The sequence below is a fragment of the Chiloscyllium punctatum genome, chromosome 6 (genome assembly GCF_047496795.1).
Source record: "Chiloscyllium punctatum isolate Juve2018m chromosome 6, sChiPun1.3, whole genome shotgun sequence".
Taxonomy (NCBI): domain Eukaryota; kingdom Metazoa; phylum Chordata; class Chondrichthyes; order Orectolobiformes; family Hemiscylliidae; genus Chiloscyllium; species Chiloscyllium punctatum.
Window position 1 is genome coordinate 34,120,615 of NC_092744.1, and position 21,745 is coordinate 34,142,359.

The 21,745-nt window shown below is 40.5% G+C and overlaps 1 protein-coding gene across 1 annotated transcript; it reads right to left on the minus strand.

Moving 5' to 3' along the window:
- Positions 1-6,274: 6,274 nt before the first annotated feature.
- On the minus strand, positions 6,275-21,215 carry LOC140478653 (uncharacterized). Its single transcript, XM_072571870.1, has 6 exons — positions 21,073-21,215; positions 15,047-15,469; positions 13,466-13,579; positions 9,243-9,346; positions 6,842-6,991; positions 6,275-6,286 (listed from the first exon to the last, which is right to left on the minus strand). The coding sequence occupies exons 1-6, from the start codon at positions 21,128-21,130 to the stop codon at positions 6,275-6,277; spliced, it is 861 nt and encodes a 286-aa protein (XP_072427971.1). The 5' UTR covers positions 21,131-21,215.
- Positions 21,216-21,745: the final 530 nt, after the last annotated feature.

The window sequence follows — 21,745 nt, forward strand, 5'->3', positions numbered from 1 at the left end:
GGGTCGGGACCTCATAGGGAGATTGGGGTTGGACTTGATTAGTACCCCGATGGGCTTGCAGGTAATTCAAAGGGAAGATTTACCTGTGCAGGCTGTAAAATATGACCCGCGACTCCTGATGTATGTTTATGAATGGCAATTAAGCCACAGAGCAATAAGTTCAGTAAGCGATTCACTCACCCTGGAAGCGAGTAACCATGTTAATCCTATTAACACCAATTTTCTTGCTGGAGATATGCTGCACTGCACAACACACATACACGGTGATGGCCCTGATGAATCATATGAGAAGGATTGGTTCAGGAGATTAGTTAAACCAGATCAGTTGTTATTGTGCGGATTTTATTGGAGTGATCACAGATGTGCAGTTAGTGTAAACTTATCTAAAGTCTCTATAACAGCAAGCAGACCCTGTCTATTTGATGTGGAAGGCTCTTTTCCTCACGTGTCACTGGCGAAGGCGTCAGGTGACAGGTGGCAGGATTTGGGACCATGGATGCTAAAGGCACAAAGAACAAAAGGTTGGGTCTTCAGGGACGATGTGGGTGGCTGGTTCAATGCAGATATGCAGACATATAGGAAGAAACGAAATTGGCTAACTCAGGCAGATAGGGCAGTCCAGGTAGCCCCCAATAGCCCTGAAGAGCCTAGGAGGGTAGCCTGACGTTTCCCTAAGATAGAAATCTCAGACCCAAGATTAAAAATGGTCCCTACTGAGTTGTGGGCAAAAGGCAAACATGATGTGGGGCTCATATGGGGCTGTGAGCCCATAAGAATAACCCCGAAGTCTGAGTATCATCCTTGCAGAGCACAATACCCGTTAAACCCGAGGCCATAGAAGGAGTTACTCCAGTCTTTGAATCCCTCCTAAAGGCTGGAGTGATAATCCCCTGTGAAAACTCACCAGTGAGAACCCCCATTTTTCCGGTCAAAAAGGCAAACATTCCAGGTGAACCAGAGGAATGGAGGTTTGTTCAAGACCTGCAGGCAGTCAATAATGCGGTTGGTCCGTGCGCCCCAAATGTTCCCAACCCCTATACTATATTAGCTCAAACTCCACCGGACAGTAAATGGTTCTCTGTTGTGGATTTAGCAAATGCCTTCTTTAGTGTACAGGTACACCCAGATAGTCAATTCTGGTTTGCTTTTTCATTCAAAGGGAAATCATATACCTTCACGTGACTTTATCAAGGTTACTGAGAGTCCCCCCACCACATATAACGAGGCTCTGAGCAGGAGTCTGGAGATTCTTGGTCTAACCCCTGCATTATGTAGATGATTGCTTGATAGCGACACCAATAAAGGAACAATGAGAGAGAGATGCTCTTGCGTTGCTCTGCCATCTAGCAAGGGAAGGGCACAAAGCCAGTCTCGCAAAGCTATAATTTGTGCAACAACAGGTGAAGTTCTTAGGTCACTTAATATCTGAACAAGGAAAGGCCATTGGTCAAGACAGGGTTCAAGCAATCCAGCAAATTCCAAAGCCTCACTCGAAGAAACAATTACTATCTTTTTTGGGCATCTGCTCTTACTGTAGAACGTTTATCCCACATTACACAACCCTTGAGGTGCCCCTAAGTGACATAGCCCACGGCAAAGGGTTGCAGAACCAGAGTCCATTGCAGTGGACCCCAGAGGCCAAGAGTGCCTTTGTTGAATTAAAAAAGGCGCTCCAAACTACACCTACACTGGGGATTCCGAATCCAAACAAGCCTTTTGTACAAATGGTAGGTGAGAAGCGTGGCTGCATGACATCTGTGCTGTTGTAGGATAATGGGGGAAAATTGCGGCCGGTAGCTTATTTTTCAGCTAAACTAGATCCCGTAGCAGTAGAATTGCCTAAATGTCTACGAGCCGTGATCTCAGCTTGAAGGGCTGTTGTAGCGTCCAGGGACATAGTTGGCTATTGTGAATTAATCCTTCTGGTCCCACATGCAGTATCCTTACTGCTTTCCAAGCAAAGGACCGCACAATGTCAGCAGCACATTGGCTCAGATATAATACTGTGCTCTTGGAGATGCATAACATTACAATAAAGCGATGTAATATCCTTAACCCTGCTAGCCTTCTCCCCACAGGAGATGGAGACCCACATGACTGTGTTGCTATAGCTAATGAAATTTGCAGCCCCAGACCAGATTTGCAGAATCCAGATATGGAGTTTTTTGTGGATGGGTCAGCATTCAGGAGCAAGGAGACAGCCAGAATTGTGTTGGGTATGCTGTAGTAACTACCCACAAGGTAGTCAAAGCAGGATCACTCCCTTCTCATCTGTCAGCACCAGCAGCAGAGCTGATTGCCTTGACTGAGGTGTGTAAGTTGGCTGAGGGAAAGACAGTGAATATCTACACTGGTAGTAGATACGTATTTGAGGTTGTACATGATTTTGGAACCCTATAGAAACACAGGGGCTTCTTGACCTCCACTGGAAAGCCCATCACACACTGTGGTCTGATTTCTGACCTCCTGGAAGCGGTCCTGTTGCCTAAATTAATTGCTGTGTGTAAATGTGAAGCCCACACAAAAAATAACGATTCGATTTCTCAAGGCAATGCAAGGGCAGACTCAGCAGCAAGAACAGCAGCCCATCAGCCGCCAAGTGAGCAGATTGACATATGTATGACAAAAATTTGTACCCCACCAGCAGAATTACGGGAGTTACAGTCACAGGCCACACCGGAAGAAAAGCGTGATTGGGCAAAAGCAGGATACAGTGTGAGGGTAGGAGTATGGTGTGGTCCTAATGGTAAACCCTGTCTCCCACGATCATTATTTCCATTCTATGCCAAATTGACACACGGCAAGGACCATGTGTCAAAAGGGGGGATGTACGACAGCATTTCGGCACACTGGTACACTAAGGGATTTACTCATTACTCCCAGAAATATTGCGAGCATTGTGTTATCTGTGCCATTAATAAGGTGGGAAGGGGAATGCAGATGAGTCAGGCAGCACACCCCCAACCCCAAAAACCTTTTGAACATTTACAGATAGATTTCATTGAACTAACGCCCAGCGAAGGGAAAAGGTACTATCTGGTAATAGTTGATATGTTTTCCAAATGGGTGGAAGCATTCCCCACGTCTTAACAGGATGCCAGTGCAGTAGCCAAGGTTTTGCTAACTGAAATAATCCCAAGATGGGGCATCCCTGAAAGTCTTAGTAACAACAATGGGACACCATTTGTCAATAATGCCTTACAGCAGATCAGTGATTATTTGGGAATAAACATGAGACAACATTGTGCCTACCACCCAGCGAGTGGTGGGGCAGTAGAAAGAGAAAATGCTACCTTAAAAAATAAATTGACAAAATGGTGTGAGGAACTAGGGGTGACATGGACAAAGGCACTTCCGATTGTGCTAATGTGGGCAGCACAGTGGCACAGTGGTTAGCACTGTTGGCTCACAGCGCCAGAGACCCGGGTTCAATTCCCACCTCAGGCGACTCTCTGTGTGGAGTTTGCACATTCTCCCTGTGTCTGCGTGGGTTTCCTCCGGATGCTCCAGTTTCTTCCCACAATCCAAAAATATGCAGGTTAGGTGAATTGGCCATGCTAAATTGCCCATAGTGTTGGGTAAATGTAGGGGAATGGCTCTGGATGGTTTGCGCTTCGGCGGGTCAGTGTGGACTTGTTGGGCCAAAGGGCCTGTTTCCACACTGTAAATAATCTAATCTAAAAAAAATGTATATGATATCCAGGAGGAGCTAATCTTTTGTTTGGTAAACCACCCAACACAGGAATTGGCCCAAAACCTAAGGTAAGGCAGATAAAATGCCACTGTGAGGATGAGATGTTGTGTTACTGTATAAAACTCTCTACACTTTTATCTCAAATACAGAATAAAGTGAAAGCAGCACTAACCCAACCAGCAGAAGGGAAGCTGCACGATTTAGAATCGGGAGACTGGATAGTGATGAAAGACTTCAGGAGGAAAAACTGAAAGGCGGAGAGATGGCTGGGGCCGTTTCAAGTGCTCCTTGCAACACAGACAACAGTTAAGATCACAGAAAGAGACACGTGGATACACGCCAGCCATTGCAAACCTGAGGACCCAGCACCGGAACCAATTAAGTGCAAGTAGTGATTAGAAGCCTCACACAAATATGGGGCTGCCCCAGCTCACACTTTTAGCAAGTGCCCTGGTAGGACTATTCATAAGGGCAGGGGCATTGCGTGGACCCCACCCTACCATGGCGTTGACGAGTGTGAAGTGTGAAAATGGGATGTGTACAGGGCACACCAGAGCAAGTGACGATACCACCACAAAGTTGTGTTGCGGGTCAGTGGTGTCTGAGGAAAGGCATGGTGTTTCTTATACATTTTCTGATGTATAGTTATTCTGGCTCTGTTTTTTTTTGTTATTGCTATAGTTGTTCTTGTTGTCACAAAATGACAAAAAGGGGGAAAATGTAATGAAAAATTATCCATTTACTGTGAAATTAATTATCCATTTACTGTGAAATTTAAAGAGAATGCTTTTCTTAAATCCAATGCTGTACTGAGCTTTGTAAATGATGCTTTGATGAAGGTTTGACATTAGCTTATCTCTGTTTGAATTCTGTAAACATTCAACTCAACCTTGCGATAGTCAAACTCAGTGAAAGCTGAAGAATTGTTATGTCTAGGACCAGGGGATGAGAGGATAGCAACTTGAGTTTCCCGCAGACTTTGCCCTTGAGAGTGTGATAAGGAATGCTATAAGGCAGGTGTCAGTACAATGTTTCAGTACTCTTTGCATTGAGGCATCTTAGTGTAATAAGTCAAAATCCTGCAGGGTTTTTAATAAAGATCCTTTCTTTGCTCTTGCTAATAATTGAGTCGTCAATTTAATTTCCACAACACTTGCAACTTAATTATTCCTCTAATCCCAGTAGACTGAATAGCTAATCCTTGTTTCTTAACTAAACCTTTTATTGACTTCTCACCTGGCTCCATCCATGCTGAAGTTGCCAGGAACTCGATCAGCTAGGAAGGACCCTACAGGTTAATAATTTATGAATTTCAACATCTCCATAAAGGTTATTGTTGGTTTGTTCTACTAGGCTGTTGGTCCATTTTAGGACCATTTTTGATTGTTTTGTCACATTCTGCTAGACTTTATGGTTGCAATATTCAGCTCCATTACGGTTGTATTCTTGGAGCCATGAGTGTGCATCTGGACCTGAAAGGGCTTTTGTATCATTTATGCACACCACTGTTGCAGGCTGTTCCAGTTCCAGTAGGCTGGTAGTGTTGCTACTAGAGATGGGTACCAGATTTATGCAGATTGTGCTGTCAGTCAGAGTGTCATGCTAATTTGACCTCTGTCCTGTCCTAATTTCTGAGGCTCGGGGCATGGTCTTTCCTTGGATTGATCCACTCTAATTCTACAATGATATGCCATTACTGTGAGACATAAACGTGAGGGTTGTAACAGCGGTAAGTATGTTTAGGGTTAAGTAAAGCTATGAATATGAGGTGTGAATTGTAATTAAGAGATATTGTAAGTAGATGAGTGATACAGATGTGGTGCATTGAGCAATACGTGTATCCTTGTTATAGTTGAATTGCTCTGAGATTTGAAGATGTGTATAATAACCTTGAGCACATATATGGTCATTACATTTTGTGGCACTATTTCCAAGTACGTGAAACTACAAGTCTGATATGAGCTACACAGCTTTCTGCTTCCAATGTCTTCTCAGAGTTTTTTTCTGGAAAGCCTTCATGCCTCTTATAGGTAGGTGACCTTTCACCTTCTGCCCATATCCAGCACCATGTCCTCCAGTGCTGCATTGGACAACTTTGGAGCCTAATGTCTGCCAATTTGTATCATCCCAGTTGCTTCAGCAACATACATATCACCTTAAAAAGTTGCAAACTAGTTTTAAGTAGCACAGACTACTGTACATAATGCTATCTTCTCACAATTGTCTTGCTCAGGTTTATAACCACTCTGCAGCATGTTGTGATGCTTACTGAATGCAGCAGTTGTTTAACCAATCATGATGTTTGAATATTGTGATTTCCTCAATTGCGTTAAGGTCTTAATGAGTTTATCTTGAGATTCTGGGAAGAACTTTGAGCTGGTTTTGCGTCTCTGATTCCATGTCTTCTCTGTCATGCAAATATTTTATTTCACACATGAGCATTCTGTCAGATCAATCTTCTGGACTAGAGAAGGAGCAAAGCATCAAAGAAACCAACAGGAAGTAGGAATAGTTGTGAGGATAGAGAAGGAGGGCACTAAGTTGAAGGTAATACTGTACCAACAGTGAGACATGAACATTTCAGGTGGCAATCTACATCAGAACAAAAACTTCTTAAAGAACAGTTAGTACAAGATTTATTCTGATTTGTTCTTCTCCCCCAGTGCATTAAGAACTCAACTAGGAGAAAGTGAGGACTGTAGATGCTGGAGATCAGAGTCGAGAGTGTGGTGCTGGAACAGCACAGCAGGTCAGGCAGCATCCGAGAACAGGAGAATCGACATTTTGGGCAAAAGCCCTTCATCAGGAAATGTCGATTTCCCTGCTCCTTGGATGCTGCCTGACCTGCTGTGCTTTTCCAGCACCACACTCTCGGCATTAAGAACTCAGTCAATGACCTAAGCAAATTCTCACAATTCCCACCTCATTGCATTCCTAAAGTGTACCCTCCATCAAACAGAGTTTTGTCTCATAATGGGGAACCTATCATTCAAAACACAGGGTCACTGGCCTGCATTATACTGGAAATGACAATATCAAGCTGGTCACTAATCTTTCAGTAGAACTATCATAAATTTTGTGTAGCAAGTTTAATCAAAGAAACAAACTTCAGAAGATTGTATTACTTTTTAACAATATAAAACTGACCTCTTGTTTTAACTGTGTAGGATCCTGCATTATTTTACTGAGAATATGTGTAGTTGTTGTAACATCTTTCACAGTTAAGCTTTGTGGTTTAGACGTCAGCACCAGAGTGGCAGATGCAGCAGTTGTGATGTTTAAGGTAGTCAAATCATCCTGGTTGAAAAATAACAGTAAGTGGACATAATCATGGCATTTTGGAAACAAAAACAGGTTTATCAGCAAATCAAAATAATAAGAGATATGAACATTTCAGGTGGCAATTCACATCAGAACTAAAATTAAACAACAAAATTGACCCATTAATAAGATTAACCAGAATAAATTGTCAGAGGGTAAGGGGTAATGTTAAAAGTAATGATAGATTAACCTCATATCACAAAAGGACAGGTACTCAACTTAAGTGGCTGAATTTGATGATAGGAATAATCAGAAGACATTAGGGGCAGAAATTTCATTTCTGAGACTAATTGTGAACATGGTTAAAAATGTCAGGGGGATTTCTGTTTATTGGCCATTGCATTCTCCTCAGCTTATTAAATAGTCCCAAGTGGATAAAATACCAATTTGTGGTGGTAGGTGGGCACCCATCACCCAGATATGAACAGTTGTCAACAATTAAACAACCAGCCAGAGCAGGAATTTCCATAAACATTCATACCCTAAATGGCAGCAAATATCTGTATTTAAGGCTAAGTGCTGGGAACCATCTTCAGCTGGAAATACTCAGTAAACAATCCATCTCAGCCTCCTGCTGAAATTCACAGAATGGTACTAACTTAAATCAATTCAATTCACTCTATATGAAATCAAGAAACAGCTGAATGTACTGGATACTGCAAAGGTTATGGACACTGACGGTCCACCAGCTGTACTTATGAAAACCTGTACTCCAGAACTGTCAGGTGGCATGTCCTCAGCAATAATCTGCTACCCTGTGATCATTCTGAATTTCACTAGGGCCACTCAGCTCTGGAAATCATTACAACTTTGATCCAGACATAAACAAAAGAGACAAATTCCAGAACATCTACCCTTGACATCAATGTGGCAATTGATTTTGTTTTCTTTGTAAAGCTGACGTCAATGGGAACCAGAAGCAAAACATTCCAATCTTTGACACACATCTAACCCAAAGGAAGATGCTTGTGCTTGTTGGCGCTCAGCCATGCTGCGGGACTGAGTGCCAACTCTCTGACACTATCTGTATGTGAAAACTCTGCAACGAATTAACTCTGTACTCAGCAATTGACACTGTGCATCTTGGAAACTATTTCAACTACCAGATCCATAACCATCAATGGCCTCCCATTGATATTATGCCTCACACAAACTCTGTTTATCGATGACATCCTTCGTATAAAGTCATGGTTCTTTGCATATTCTATCAATTTGTCACTGGCTACTATAGCTAAAGAACTTCAAGACACTGAGAACACTCACTGCATCTGTCTATTTGCTGGAAGTCCTACTTCAGAAAAAGGAGACTTTGACTAAACACTGCCAAACCTTTTGTTTCAGTGTTCCACTTGAATAACATGAAGGCCAGGAAAGAACTCAATGTCCAGTTCTGCATGTGACCTCTTACCCACAATGCTACACCAAAACGCCTTGAGAGCATTCTTGACCACATATTGATCTATAGCAACAAGCCCAGAAAATTGATCCAAGGGGAAATCTCAAATAGAAACTGACAGATATCCCACACAGACAAAACACTACACATAGTCTCACTTGCCTGGTCGAGCCAATTTCATCTATTCAAATGGTTTAGAAGCTGCAACACGAATGCATCCAATACTCAGCTCTGAACAGTTATGGGGATTGTATTTAGTATGTTGAGGCCAATACAATTCCAGTGGCTTTCTGTGTTGGTAATATTGTATCTCCTGATATTACAGGGAAAACAACCTCCTCAAAGAACAACACTGCCCTATAACTAAGGAAGCATTTCCATTGACATCGGAACTCAAAAAAGAAACAACATATTTGTGGAAAATAACATAGATCCCTGCTGCAAGCTACATGCAGATCCACACCCTACAAACTCACGACAGCCTCATGTTTAGAGCTCAATTATGCACCTCCCAGTTGACAGCAAACTTCACCAACCACTACCTGGTAATTGATCTGAGTGGTGAAGTCATGGATTTCAACCTTCCGTGGAAAATCTGGACAATCTCAACCACTTGAGGAATGGCCAGGAGGAATGTGACCACTAGCTTTGTAGCTCAAATTGTGGCTGTGGATATCCAGGTCAGATTATTGGTCGCAGATTGACTTTCTATCCAATGAATGGATTGATAACCTTGACATTAAACTGTAATTACTTCTGCAACCATATCAATAAAAAAAGGTTTAAACTTCTTTGTATTAATTTATTGCTCATAATCTGTTACTGACTTACCAAGATGCTCTGCAGACTCTTAGAACAATCAAAGAGGACAGGTTCAGTCAGACTCAAGTTTCCATTATTTAACACACATTGTCGCGTTGCAAGAGGTGATCCATCTTATAAATAACAAATGAAAGGTAATAAATTGACTGTTTTTATCATTTGACTAATTAAATACGATGCATTGGTTTGACATTCCTTCTAAAAGATTCTCAACAACTGGGAGACATATATTTTCCCTTTTCTTAATTATGAAAGACAGCAAACTTGATTGAAGATTGGGGCAAGAATTTTCTAATTTTCTGCAAATAAACTATGAGTTATTTAGAGTAAACATTCATACCATTTTTAAAATTTATATTAATGATGTGAATTATTTCCATGTGTGTGAGGGATTAGAACACATTCTTTTCCCTCTTCATGCTGACACTCTTTACCCATTATCCCTTCATCTATTTCTGCGAGTACTACACCACACTTTCTTAGATCTACCCCCTTTACTCGTGTTCATAATTCTCATATTCCCCTCCACAACACTTCACACCACTCTCCAATTTCCCCAATTCACTCTCCCCAGTTCCTTTTGGTACGCTACCTTTCCCTATTTGCAAGTTCACAATGGCCCTCTGCCTTATCATCCGTTCCAGTTCAGTTCATGCCAATACTCTTCTCTAATCCAATACCCATCAATTCATGAGTGCTACTTTTCAAATTCCCACCCCTTCCCCAATCCCAAACCTGCTCTGAGTTCGTAGAGATATCTAGGCAAATTGAATAAGTATGGCTTTAGAGAGGGCTTTCATCTAATTAGAAGGCAAGAGGGTTCTGGAGAGGCTCTACATAGACTTACAAAGCAAAGGGATCTGGCAGGATTGCTGGGCTGTTATTGAGACAATGATACCCAGAGTGGGACAGAATGTAGAAACATGAAAAAGCACCAAATAGGGTCAAAGGGGGAGAAAAATGTTAAAAAGGTAGAATTAATGGCTCCTTACTTAACAATGCATAATATTCACAATAAATTAAATGAATTAATGGCACAAATAGAGAGACATGGTAATAAGGAGACCAAAGCTAACTATTCAGTAGTAGGTGGTTTCTTGAAAGGACAGGCAGGGAGAGTTTCTTAATACAGGATTGAAAAATGCAATAGGAAGAAATATTGTAGATTGGAAGATCTATAATTCATATGGGTGAAAGTGAGAAATAACAAGTGAAAGAAGACATTGAAGGCAGGAATCCATAGGTCTTTAAACAGTAACTATGCTGTAGGCAGATAATAGGGGCATGGAAGAAAGGCAGTGCTTTAATTATGAGTGTCTTCAACCTTTGTATAGTTTAGGAAAATCAAATAGGCAGAGGTAGCCATGATGAGAAAGTCATAGAGTATGCTTGGGTCAAATTTCTAGAACAACATGCTGTGGCTCCAATTAGGGATCATGCTATTTTTGATCTGGTAATAATGCATGCTTAATAAGTGATCTCAGAGCACTAGATTCCTTAGGAAACAGTGACCATAAAATGGTAGCATTCAGCACTCAGTTTAAAAGGGAGAAGCTTAGGCCAAAAACAACTGTGTACAACTTAACTATGGGTAATTATAAAGCAATGAGGATAGGGTTGGCAAGGGAGAACTGGGAAAACAGACTAACAGAAAAGATGGTCAATAAACCATAGCAGACATTTAAGAAAATCATTCATAACTCACAGCAAAGACATATCCCAGTGAGAAAGAAGAAATCGAGGAAGGAAATAAACCAGCCATGGTTAACCAATTAAATTAAGAATACCGTAAATTTGAAAGAAAAAACATTTGGGAAGATTACTGATTAAGCAAAGGATTAAGAAAGTTTTAAAAGTCAGCAAAAGATGACAACTAAAATGAGGGAGAAAATAAACTTTAAGGGTAAGCTGGCAAATAATATCAAAATGAAGAGTAAGAGCTTCTTTTAATATATAAAAAGTAAAAGAATGGCTCAAGTGAACTTAGACTACTTAGAGAACAAGATTGGGTAAATAATAATGGGGAAGTGGGAAACAACAGAGGAGTTAAAAAAATGTTTTGCATCAGTCTTCACAGTAAAGGACACTAAAAACATTCCAAAAATACTAAACCAAGGTGAAAAAGGGAAGGAGTAAATGAATACAGCCATCACTGGAGGAAACGTACAAGAGAAACTTATCAGGCTGAGGACCAATAAATCCCCTGAACCCAATGGTATCAATCCCAGGATGTTAAAAGAAATCATTACAGAGAGAGTGAGTACACTGGCAATAATACTCCAAAAATCCTTAGAATTGGAAATGTCTCAGAGATTTGGAAAAAGCCAATGTCAATGATTTTCAAAAAGAGAGGAGACAAAAAACTGATAACTGTAGGCCAGTTAGCTTAACTTCTGTCATTAGAAAAATGTTACTAATTATAAAGGGTACAATAACAGAACATTTAGAAATACATAACATAATCCAGCAGAGTAAGCAGGACTTCATGAAAGGGAAACTATAACTGCCAGATTTATTAGAATTCTTCAATTATAAACAGGATAGATAAAGGAGTTGGAGGAACCAGTACGGTGTTGCATTTGGATTTCCAAAGATGTTTAATAAAATACTGCATTTAAGACTACTTAGTCAGATCAGAGACTATGCTGTTGGGGGTCAGCATATTAGCATGGTTAGAAGCACAACTGCATAATGGGAAACAGAGTTGGGATAAGGAAGGCATTTTCAGGATGGCAACCCATAATGAGTGGTGTGACACGGGGATCATGATAGGGCCACAATTATTTACAATATTATATAATAGTTACTTGGAAGAGAAAAGTGAATGTACAATAAACAAGTTTGTAAATGATAATAGATGGGAAGACAGGTGGTGAGGATGACACAACCAGCCTGCAGTGGGATATTGCTTGATGAAGTGAGTGAGCAAAACTTTGGCAAATGGAATATAATGCAGGAAAACATGAAGTTATGCACTTAAAAAGGAAGAATAGAGGAGCTGAATATTATTTAAATGGAGAAAGATTGCAGAAAGCTACAGCCTGGAGGGATCTGAGAGTCCTCATCCTGGAATCACACAAGCCTCCGCGGATAATAGGGAAGGCAAATGGAATATTACCCTTTATTTCAAAGAAAGTGATGTAAAAAACTAATCAAGTCTTGCTATACTAGGAAGACCACAGCTGAAGTACCATGACCTTAATCTATGAAAAACATACTGGCATTGGAGGCAGTCCAAAGAAGATTCACTCAGTTGATCCTTGGGATTAAGGAATTTTCTAATGAGGTCTGGGTGGGCTTCTACTCATTGGAGTTTAAAAGAATAAAAGACTTGACTGAAACATATAAGATTCTTAGGACACTTGACAGGTGGATGTAGAGAAGTACTTTCTACTTGTGGGGAGTCGAAGACCATGGGACATATTCTCAGAGAAATGGGACACACATTTAGTACAGGTGAAGATGAATTTCTTCTCTCAGAGAGCAGTCAATCAGTGGAATTCATTTACACAGAAGGCTATAAAGGCAGGGTCATCAACCATATCCAAGGCTGAGATGGACAGTGTTTAATCAGTAAGGGAATCAAAGGTTATGGGGAAAAGGCAGGAAAGTAGAGTTTGGGATTATCAGATGAACTAGGATATCATTGAGTGTAGAGCTGACTTGATGGGCCGAGTCGTCTCTTTTGGCTCCTTCATCTTTGGTCTTATTGATGTCCCTCTACAAATTTTTCTTTCCCCCTCTATCTAACTCGCATACGAATTTCAATGATGTTTCCCACTCCCTTGCTTGATTACAACTCCATGTTGCCAGCAGAAATTGTAAACCTCACAAAATTAAAAAAGTCCAGAAATTCTCACTGACATATGAGCAGAGCTTTGATTCCAAAAGTAGCAGCCCCAATTAGATTGTCTCTCTCCTTAGGTGTTGCCAGATGGACTGGGTTTGTCCAGCACTTTCTGTTTTTATTCAGATAGAACCTTTAACATAGAACGATCTTTGCTTTCATTATAGAAACGAGTGAATATCAAAAAACAGGTTGGATTTCTTCCAGAATATGGATAGGGGATGCTAAGTCAGAAATACTGACTGTTTGCGTGAAATGGGAACCATTGACAGGAAAGTATACAATTATTAAGTAACTAACTAGCTATGCACTGCAAAGAAGAAGGCTATATAAACATTGGATAACTGCTAAAACAGGTCACATGTTAAAAATTTAATTTACCTACCATTTGGCGAAGACCCACAGACCTGTATTGAAAATCCAGTGGATCCCAACAGAATGTGGTGAAATGTCAGATTAATGTTAGGAAGAATATGTATAGATTGATTGCAGACTGCCTCTGGGGAAAGATAATAAATTTATCAGGAGAGTTTTCAATAATTTCTAGCCTATGTTCTGTATCATTTTTGATGGGAATAATTTTGGTTTCTCCTCTTTCCTCTTTGCTTCCTTTCTTCTCCTGTGAAAATTTAATCCATGCTGTGTATATTGCCATGGGTACCAGCTACCTGTCAATGCCAACCAAGTAGGTGAAAGTCGTTGTTAACATACACTTTACTGCCTCCAAATTTACTTTCTCGCTGAGGGAACGCGTTTGGACTTTGCCCATCCATAGTCCAGATGAATGTCCTAACTATTTTCTGAACAGAAATCAACAAGTACAGCACATCAGAGGAGGTATTAACCTTTTTTGCAGTTCTACTCTAAACAGGGCTCAGAGGAAGTTCTCAGCCTGTACCAGGACCTGACATGTCCAGATCCTGAATAATTTTACATCACTTCCTCTGCACAATGGACCAACATACATCAAGAGTCTAACACATATTTGAGACCTGAGTTCATTAAAGAAGAAGTGATAGATCCAAACTGCAAAGACTTTTCTTGCATTGACATAGTGAATGCTGGTCACCTTCTACTTTTGAGCTTTCTGAAGTATTCAACATCAGGGAGCAATCTCATGGTCTAATTGGCAGTGGTGGTTGCTTGTGTTACAATGGACACAGGTTGGGCGCCTACCAGAAGAGGCCAGAAAAAACAAGTCCCGGACAGCTTTTTTTTTAATGCCTAGTACCACCAGGTATTTGGCTGCCTTGTTTAAACTTATTGCGACTATGGGAATTTCCTCATTCTGGCCACAATTCCTCATTTACATCACATCACAATTCAGATGAGCAAAACCAACAGAATCATATGACTGTTTATTTGATGAATGGAGCAAACACAGCTCTCAAAAAATCGTTAAGTTTATTTCTGAATCTCTAAGACATCTCGTACAATTTCAGCAAGTACAACTTTTATAATGCATGCTTTACACACCGGCCTTGTTAGAGTTATGGGCATTGATGTATTGTGCATTCCTATATGGTCATGAAGCACAATATACATCTGTTTGGTCATATTGCACTGTGAGGAATGCATTCAATGGAGAGAGAAATAAAATTACACAAAGAATGCAAGGATAAATGGTAAAGCTGTCAGAAACAGACAGATTAATAATAAGAAAAATTTGTGAAGAGCAAACCAGGAAATGAGGCAAATTGAAAGATAGCACAAGAAAGAACAAATTGGGAGTGTAGAGAAAAATTAGAGAGAAATTTTGAAGAAGTGATATGTTGATATTTCAGTAAACATAAATGGTATGGAAAAGAACTTTCAACAACAAGAAATTTGTTTTCTTTAAAAGATCTTGACCGTGATTATATCTTTAACAGTGGCATCGTTAGGAATACATGTATTAATTGAATTCACATGAAATAAGAAGAGCAAGATAATTTAAAATAATGGAATCACTGGTTCACATACTTACTTTCAGCACAATTTATTCCTGTCCAATCTTGAGGGCAAATGCAAACATAATTATATGTCGCCTCAATGCATGTCCCACCGTTTTGACAAGAATCAGGCTTACACAGATTTCCTGGAACTGAGGTTGTAGTTCTGGTGGTGGTTGGTGAAGTTGTAGTTCTGGTGGTGATTGGTGAGGTTGTAGTTGTGGTGGTGGTTGGTGAGGTTGTAGTTGTGGGGGTGGTTGGCGAGGTCGTAGTTGTGGTGGTGGTTGGTGAGGTTGTAGTTGTGGGGGTGGTTGGTGAGGTTGTAGTTGTGGGGGTGGTCGTTGAGGATGCAGTTGTCAAGGTGGTTGCTGAGGTTGCAGTTGAACTTGAGGTGATTTCTATTGTTGGCGTTGTTGACTCTGGAGTTGACATTGCTGTAGTTTGTGCCGCTATTGTTTCTGAAAGTCAACACATATAAAATGAAAACATTACAGAGTCTAATATCATGAGTAGTGACCCATCATTCAGCTTCTACCATATTAAGTTCCATCCACTCAATTGACACCCATCTCCAGAAAGTGGAGGCAGTAGATAGTCTGTTAAAATTTTCCCTTAGATCAGCTACTCCAGCACTATCCTGCCATTCTGTTTTAATTTCACAATCTGCATATGTTGTTTCTTCAGCAGTTTTACTGGGGGTGACTAAGTTATTTCAATTAATAGAAAAATCGAGCCCTAAAGCATGGAAACAGACCCTTCAGTCCAACTTGTTCATGCCAACCAGATTTCCTAAACTGAACTAGCCCCATTTGCCCATAACTAAACTCAACAATATTTTTCCTTTTATTACTAGGCTAAACTTTAAAATGATTTCCATAATAAGACCAAGAGACCATGAGACCATAAGAAATAGGTGCAGGAGTAGGCTATTCAGCCCCTCCAGTCTTCTCCACTACTCAATAGGCTCATGGCTGATCCAACATCATCCGCTTTCCTGCCCTTTCCCCATAACCCTTGATTCTACTACTTATCAAAAATCTAACTCAGTCTCTACACATGCATTTTGCCCTTACAGCTCTTTGTGACAAGTTGTTCCAAAGACAACCCTTGTGATAATAGGTAGAACTATGAGTTTATGAATACATACTTTTTTTAACTAAACCTAAGTGAATTAAAGAAAATATTCATTCTTATCAAACACCTTCATTATATCTGTCAAATTGATGTCCGTTTAGTGTTTACCACAGGTTATGCATAAAGTCAATTACAGCACAAGTAAAATTCACATAAGTAATACAAGCCATCTAGTACATGAAATATAATTACATTTTTCCAAACAATCGCCTTTTCACAAAACCTTTAAAAAAATGCATGCACTATCATTTGTTGTTGCAAATTATTTAAATTACCAATGGTCAAAGAAAATTATTTTTCATTATTAAAACTATGCTAACTCGAGTAATTTCACATACATCAGTCTCTGCATATGATTGCATACTTAATCTTGGAATCATACAGGTTTCCTAATGGAGTGCATGAACATTTCTGTTAGCTATTTATTTCCTATCTGCTCTTTCTTAGGCTGATGTTCCCTTTCCAGGGAAGGACATTGCTCTGGTGGGTGCTGTTGCCATGGTAACTATTCTCTCTCTCTCACACACACACACACCGTATATGTATAAAGAACAAAGAACAAAGAAAATTTACAGCCCAGAAATAGGCCCTTCGGCCCTCCAAGCCTGAGCCGATCCAAATGTACTGTCTAAACCTGTCTGTCAATTCCTAAGCATCTGTATCCCTTTGCTCCCCACCTACTCATGCATCTGTCCAGACGCATCTTAAATGAATCTACCGTGCCTGCCTCTACCACCTCTGCTGGCAACGCGTTCCAGATACCCACCACCCTCTGTGTGAAGTACTTGCCGCATGTATCCCCCTTAAACTTTCCACCTCTCACCTTGAAAGTGTGACCTCTCATTATTGAATCCTTCACCCTGGGAAAAAGCTTGTCTCTATCCACCCTGTCTATACCCTTCATGATTTTGTAAACCTTCTCTGCACACTCTCCAAAGTGCCCACATCCTTTTGGTAATGTGGTGACCAGAACTGTACACAGTATTCCAAATGTGGCCGAACCAACATCCAGTACGATTTTAACATGACTTGCCAGCTCTTATACTCAACACCCTGTCCAATGAAGGCAAGCATACTATATGCCTTCTTGACCACTCTGTCCACGTGTGCAGCAACCTTCAGGGTAGAATGGATCTGCACTCCCCGATCTCTCTGTCCATCAACTTTTCCCAAGGCTCTTATGTTCATTGTATAATTTGCTCTAGAATTAGTCTTGCCTAAATGCATCACCACACATTTGTCTGGAATGTGTATTGTGGAAGTTACCAGCAAATCCAGTCCTGGCTAGTGGCTCCAGTCACCTTTTCCTGTAAACTGTTTATGCATGCCCCTGCTAAAGGAAGGGAAAAAAATCCTTCCAGGGTATGCAAAAGATCAATTCTCAATCAGTGACTGAGAGTTTGAACTTGACCAAACAACTTCATGACATCAGCAAAGAGCTGAAAAAAGGATTGAAGGAAACTGGTAGACATTGAAGAAAAACTCAGAGTCCTCTACTTCAGATTGACATGACTGAGCTGTGTTATCTCTGGGGTTTTTCACTTTTTAAGTGGATGTAACACCAGCCTAAACTGAATTCCCTGATGTCTTGAATGGTTACATTTCAATATCTCATTGGTCATCACCGTGGAATAATTACTTTATTTCCTCTGTATAAGATGCCATCTTTGGCTATCACTTCACCAGTTATGTCCAATCTGCTATGATACTAACTGGTGCATCCTTGATGGTTTCAGGTCATCCTTTCATCACTACTTCTTGCAGCATTAGGAGAATTGCACCTTGTTCTGTAGTTTGCTTAATTTGAACATGATATTTGTCTCTGAGTCAAGGTCTACTGAATTATAATTTCCAGAGCATGGCAAGCTGTTGCTTTATTTTATCTGGAAAATGGAACACTCTGTCAAGGCTCCTCTTGACAGCATTTTAGCAACGTACACCTGTTCCTCTTACTTGTATGCCACCTCCAGATGATATCTCTAGAAACAAAGTAACTTTCTTTGCAAATGCTTTGGAGCAATCAGAAGTGATTTGAGGATGATGCTTTGACGTGGCTTGTGGTGAGACTCCATTGTCACTTGTCTCTCCCAAACAGGCGTTGATTAAGTACTGACAAGCATAGACAGTGACTGAGCATTCATTGTCTATTGGAGCACAGAGTTGTTCATTTTGATTAGATTAGATTAGATTACTTACAGTGTGGAAACAGGCCCTTCGGCCCGACAAGTCCACACCGACCCGCCGAAGCGCAACCCACCCATATCCCTAACCTAACACTACAGGCAATTTAACATGGCCAATTCACCTGACCTGCACATCTTTGGACTGTGGGAGGAAACCGGAGCACCCAGAGGAAACCCACGCAGACACGGGGAGAATGTGCAAACTCCACACAGTCAGTCGCCTGAGGCGGGAATGAACCCGGGTCTCTGGCGCTGTGCTACCGTGCCGCCCACAAATGGATGTAAATTGCTTGGATGTAAATACAACTGGTTGGCCTTGCTGCATAAGGGTTGCTCCAAGTCCTGACAAAACACTCTAAGGAGATTTCATCTTTGATATCATAGTAACTCAGTGTGGCATTTCCTCACAATCTCTTTAATTCTAGTCAAAGCTGAAACTCATTCTGTGCCCCAGTACCACTGTGCTATGTCTTTAGCGGTGAGCTATGAGCTAGCAAAAAGATTAATGACTGAGAAGTTTGATGACAAATAAGGCAAAAGCTTTCTGAAGTAGACCATAAAACCAACAAAGTGATGGACTGGTTTCACATCTGTTGGTCAGTGCATCTCTGCTACAGCTCTCACCTTGTCAGGAACTACATGAAGCCCTTCTGCTACAAGTACACATTGTATGTAATTGTCTTCAAGCATCTTCAACTGCATTCATTTTCTTATTCAGCTTCAGGTTCATCTGAGGGCCTTGCTATGCACTAGCAGATTATTCACAATAATTTCCACTTTGGAAGATCACTGACTAACACATGCTATCCTCATTGATACTCTTTTGATGCAGTTGAATTGTCAAACAGCATGTCCTTAACCCAAAAATGCAACATGAACAGCCTCTCCTTAATGATAAGGTCAGAAGAGAGAATGTTCACTAATGGCTACACAATGTTCAACATCATATACTGAAATAATCCATGTCCAAATACAGCAAGATCCGAATAGTTTGTGGCTGTCAAGTGGCAAATAACATAAATGCATAACATAACACAAATAACATAAAGTGGAAAATAACACAAATAACACAAGTGTGAGGCAATGACCATCTCCAGCAAGAGAGAATCTAACTATTTCCCCTTGGTATTTAAAGACAGTAACATTGCTGGACCCTCATCAGCATTCTGGAGTTTAGCATGGATTGGAAACTGAACTGCACTATCCACATAAATACGATGCTTACAAGAGCAGTTCAGTCTGACAACCATGCAGCAAAAAAATCTACAATCTGATTTTCCAAAGCCTATTCAAAACATAGAGTTCAAGTCAGCAGTGTGTTGGAATAATCACCCCCTTCCCTTATTAGTGCAAGTGCAACATCATACAAGAGGCTTGATATCATCCAGAACAAAGCAGCCTACATGATTACCATCACATCCATATGCATTCACTTCCTGCACCATCGACATTCAGTGGCAGGAGTGTGCACAATCTACAAAATGCATTTCAGAAATTTGTCAAGGCTCTTTACACAGCATCTTCTAAACTCATGACCACTACAAGCTAGAAGGTCAATAGCATCCAATACATATACATGGAAACATTACCATTGCAAGTTCCCTCCAAGTCATTCATTATTTTGATTTGGAAATATATTGCCGTTCCTTCAATGGCATGGGGTCACAATCCTAGAAACCCCACGAATGACATAATGGGTGTACCTAGACCAAATAGATTGCAGCAGTTCAAGGAGGTAGCTTATCATCACGTAGGATTGGATAATAAACACAGGTCTAGCCAGTAATGCCACATACCATGAATGAATTTTAAAAAGCGTTTAACTATCTGTATCTCCTGAATGACATTCAGAATCTAGTTAGAAGTTTATAGTTTTCATATAGCTTCAGTTGCAAGTAACCACCCTTTGTCTTAAGGATGGTAAAGACTTGTATCTTGATAAGTTGTGACTGAACTTCTTCAATAGTTAGCATGGAGTGTTGACCTCTATTCAAAGCTTCATTGACTTCATTTGGATCTGTGCATACACTCAATTTTCCAGGTTCTTTCACTGCTATCATGTTGCTAATCCAGTCTGCGGGAGTTGTCATTCACTTGATTACTCCATCCTTTACCAACTTTTTTATTTTGCCTTTCAGGCTGGACTTAAGGGCAGCTCTCCTGGATTCCTGATGAAGGGCTTCTCCCCGAAATGTCAATTCTCCTGCTCCACTGATGCTGAGTTAGTGTTCCCCCACTCCATTGCATTGGACTCTCAGTTTTGTTTAGCTTCTTGGTATAAGTATTGCTCCATGCTCTCCCCTCAACCTTAGCTTTGAAGGCTTCATTTTCAGTTAACCATCTTGAGCAATGACACAAATTGTGAAGCTCATGTCTTTACCCAAAGTACTGCAGTCTATCTGGCACTTGATGCATTCTTCCCACGGTCATCATTCAAACAGTCACAAACCATTTATTGATGAAAGACCTGACAATACCAATTAAGATTATTCATCAGAATCATCAGCTCACATTTCTCCATCACAAATCTTTACGGGCTTGTGTTGTTTCTTTCTAGTAAAACACTTGCACACAAAATTATTCAGTTTCATCTTCAACTTCAGGTACATTCTAAGTCAACCTCACAAAGAGTTGATTTAAAATAGGTTTGTCTAACAGAAGAAATTAAGAAGTGAAATGAAGCAATGTGTGCCTACCCTAGAGTATAAACTGTGCTTGTATTGAGAATCATTATCATACTATACCTGTTGGTAGTTCGGGAGTTGCATGGCTTGTTGTATTTAGTGCTGTCTCATTCTGCATTTTAGTAGTAGTAGTAGCCAATGGAGAAGGCTTAACAGATGGTGATGTATGATTGTCCCTCTGTGCTGTTGTTTCTGGAGTTAATGTGGGGATAAGGGTGTGCACTACTGTCCAGTTTTCACTCTGTGTAGTTGATTCTGAATTTATTGGGAATATTGTATTCACTGTTGTCTGGTTTTCTCTCTGTGTCGATGTTTCGGACGTTGTTGAAAAAATTGCATTCACTGTTGTCCAGTTTTCCCTCAGTGATGTTGTTTCAGGAGCTAATGTTGGGAAAGTTGTATTCACTGTTGTCCAGTTTTCCCTCTGTGATGTTGTTTCAGGAGCTAATATTGGGAAGGTTGTATTCACTGTTGTCCAGTATTCCCTCTGTGATGTTGTTTCAGGAGCTAATATTGGGAACGTTGTATTCACTGTTGTCCAGTATTCCCTCTGTGATGTTGTTTCAGGAGCTAATGTTGGGAAAGTTGTATTCACTGTTGTCCAGTATTCCCTCTGTGACGTTGTTTCAGGAGCTAATATTGGGAACGTTGTATTCACTGTTGTCCAGTATTCCCTCTGTGATGTTGTTTCAGGAGCTAATGTTGGGAAAGTTGTATTCACTGTTGTCCAGTT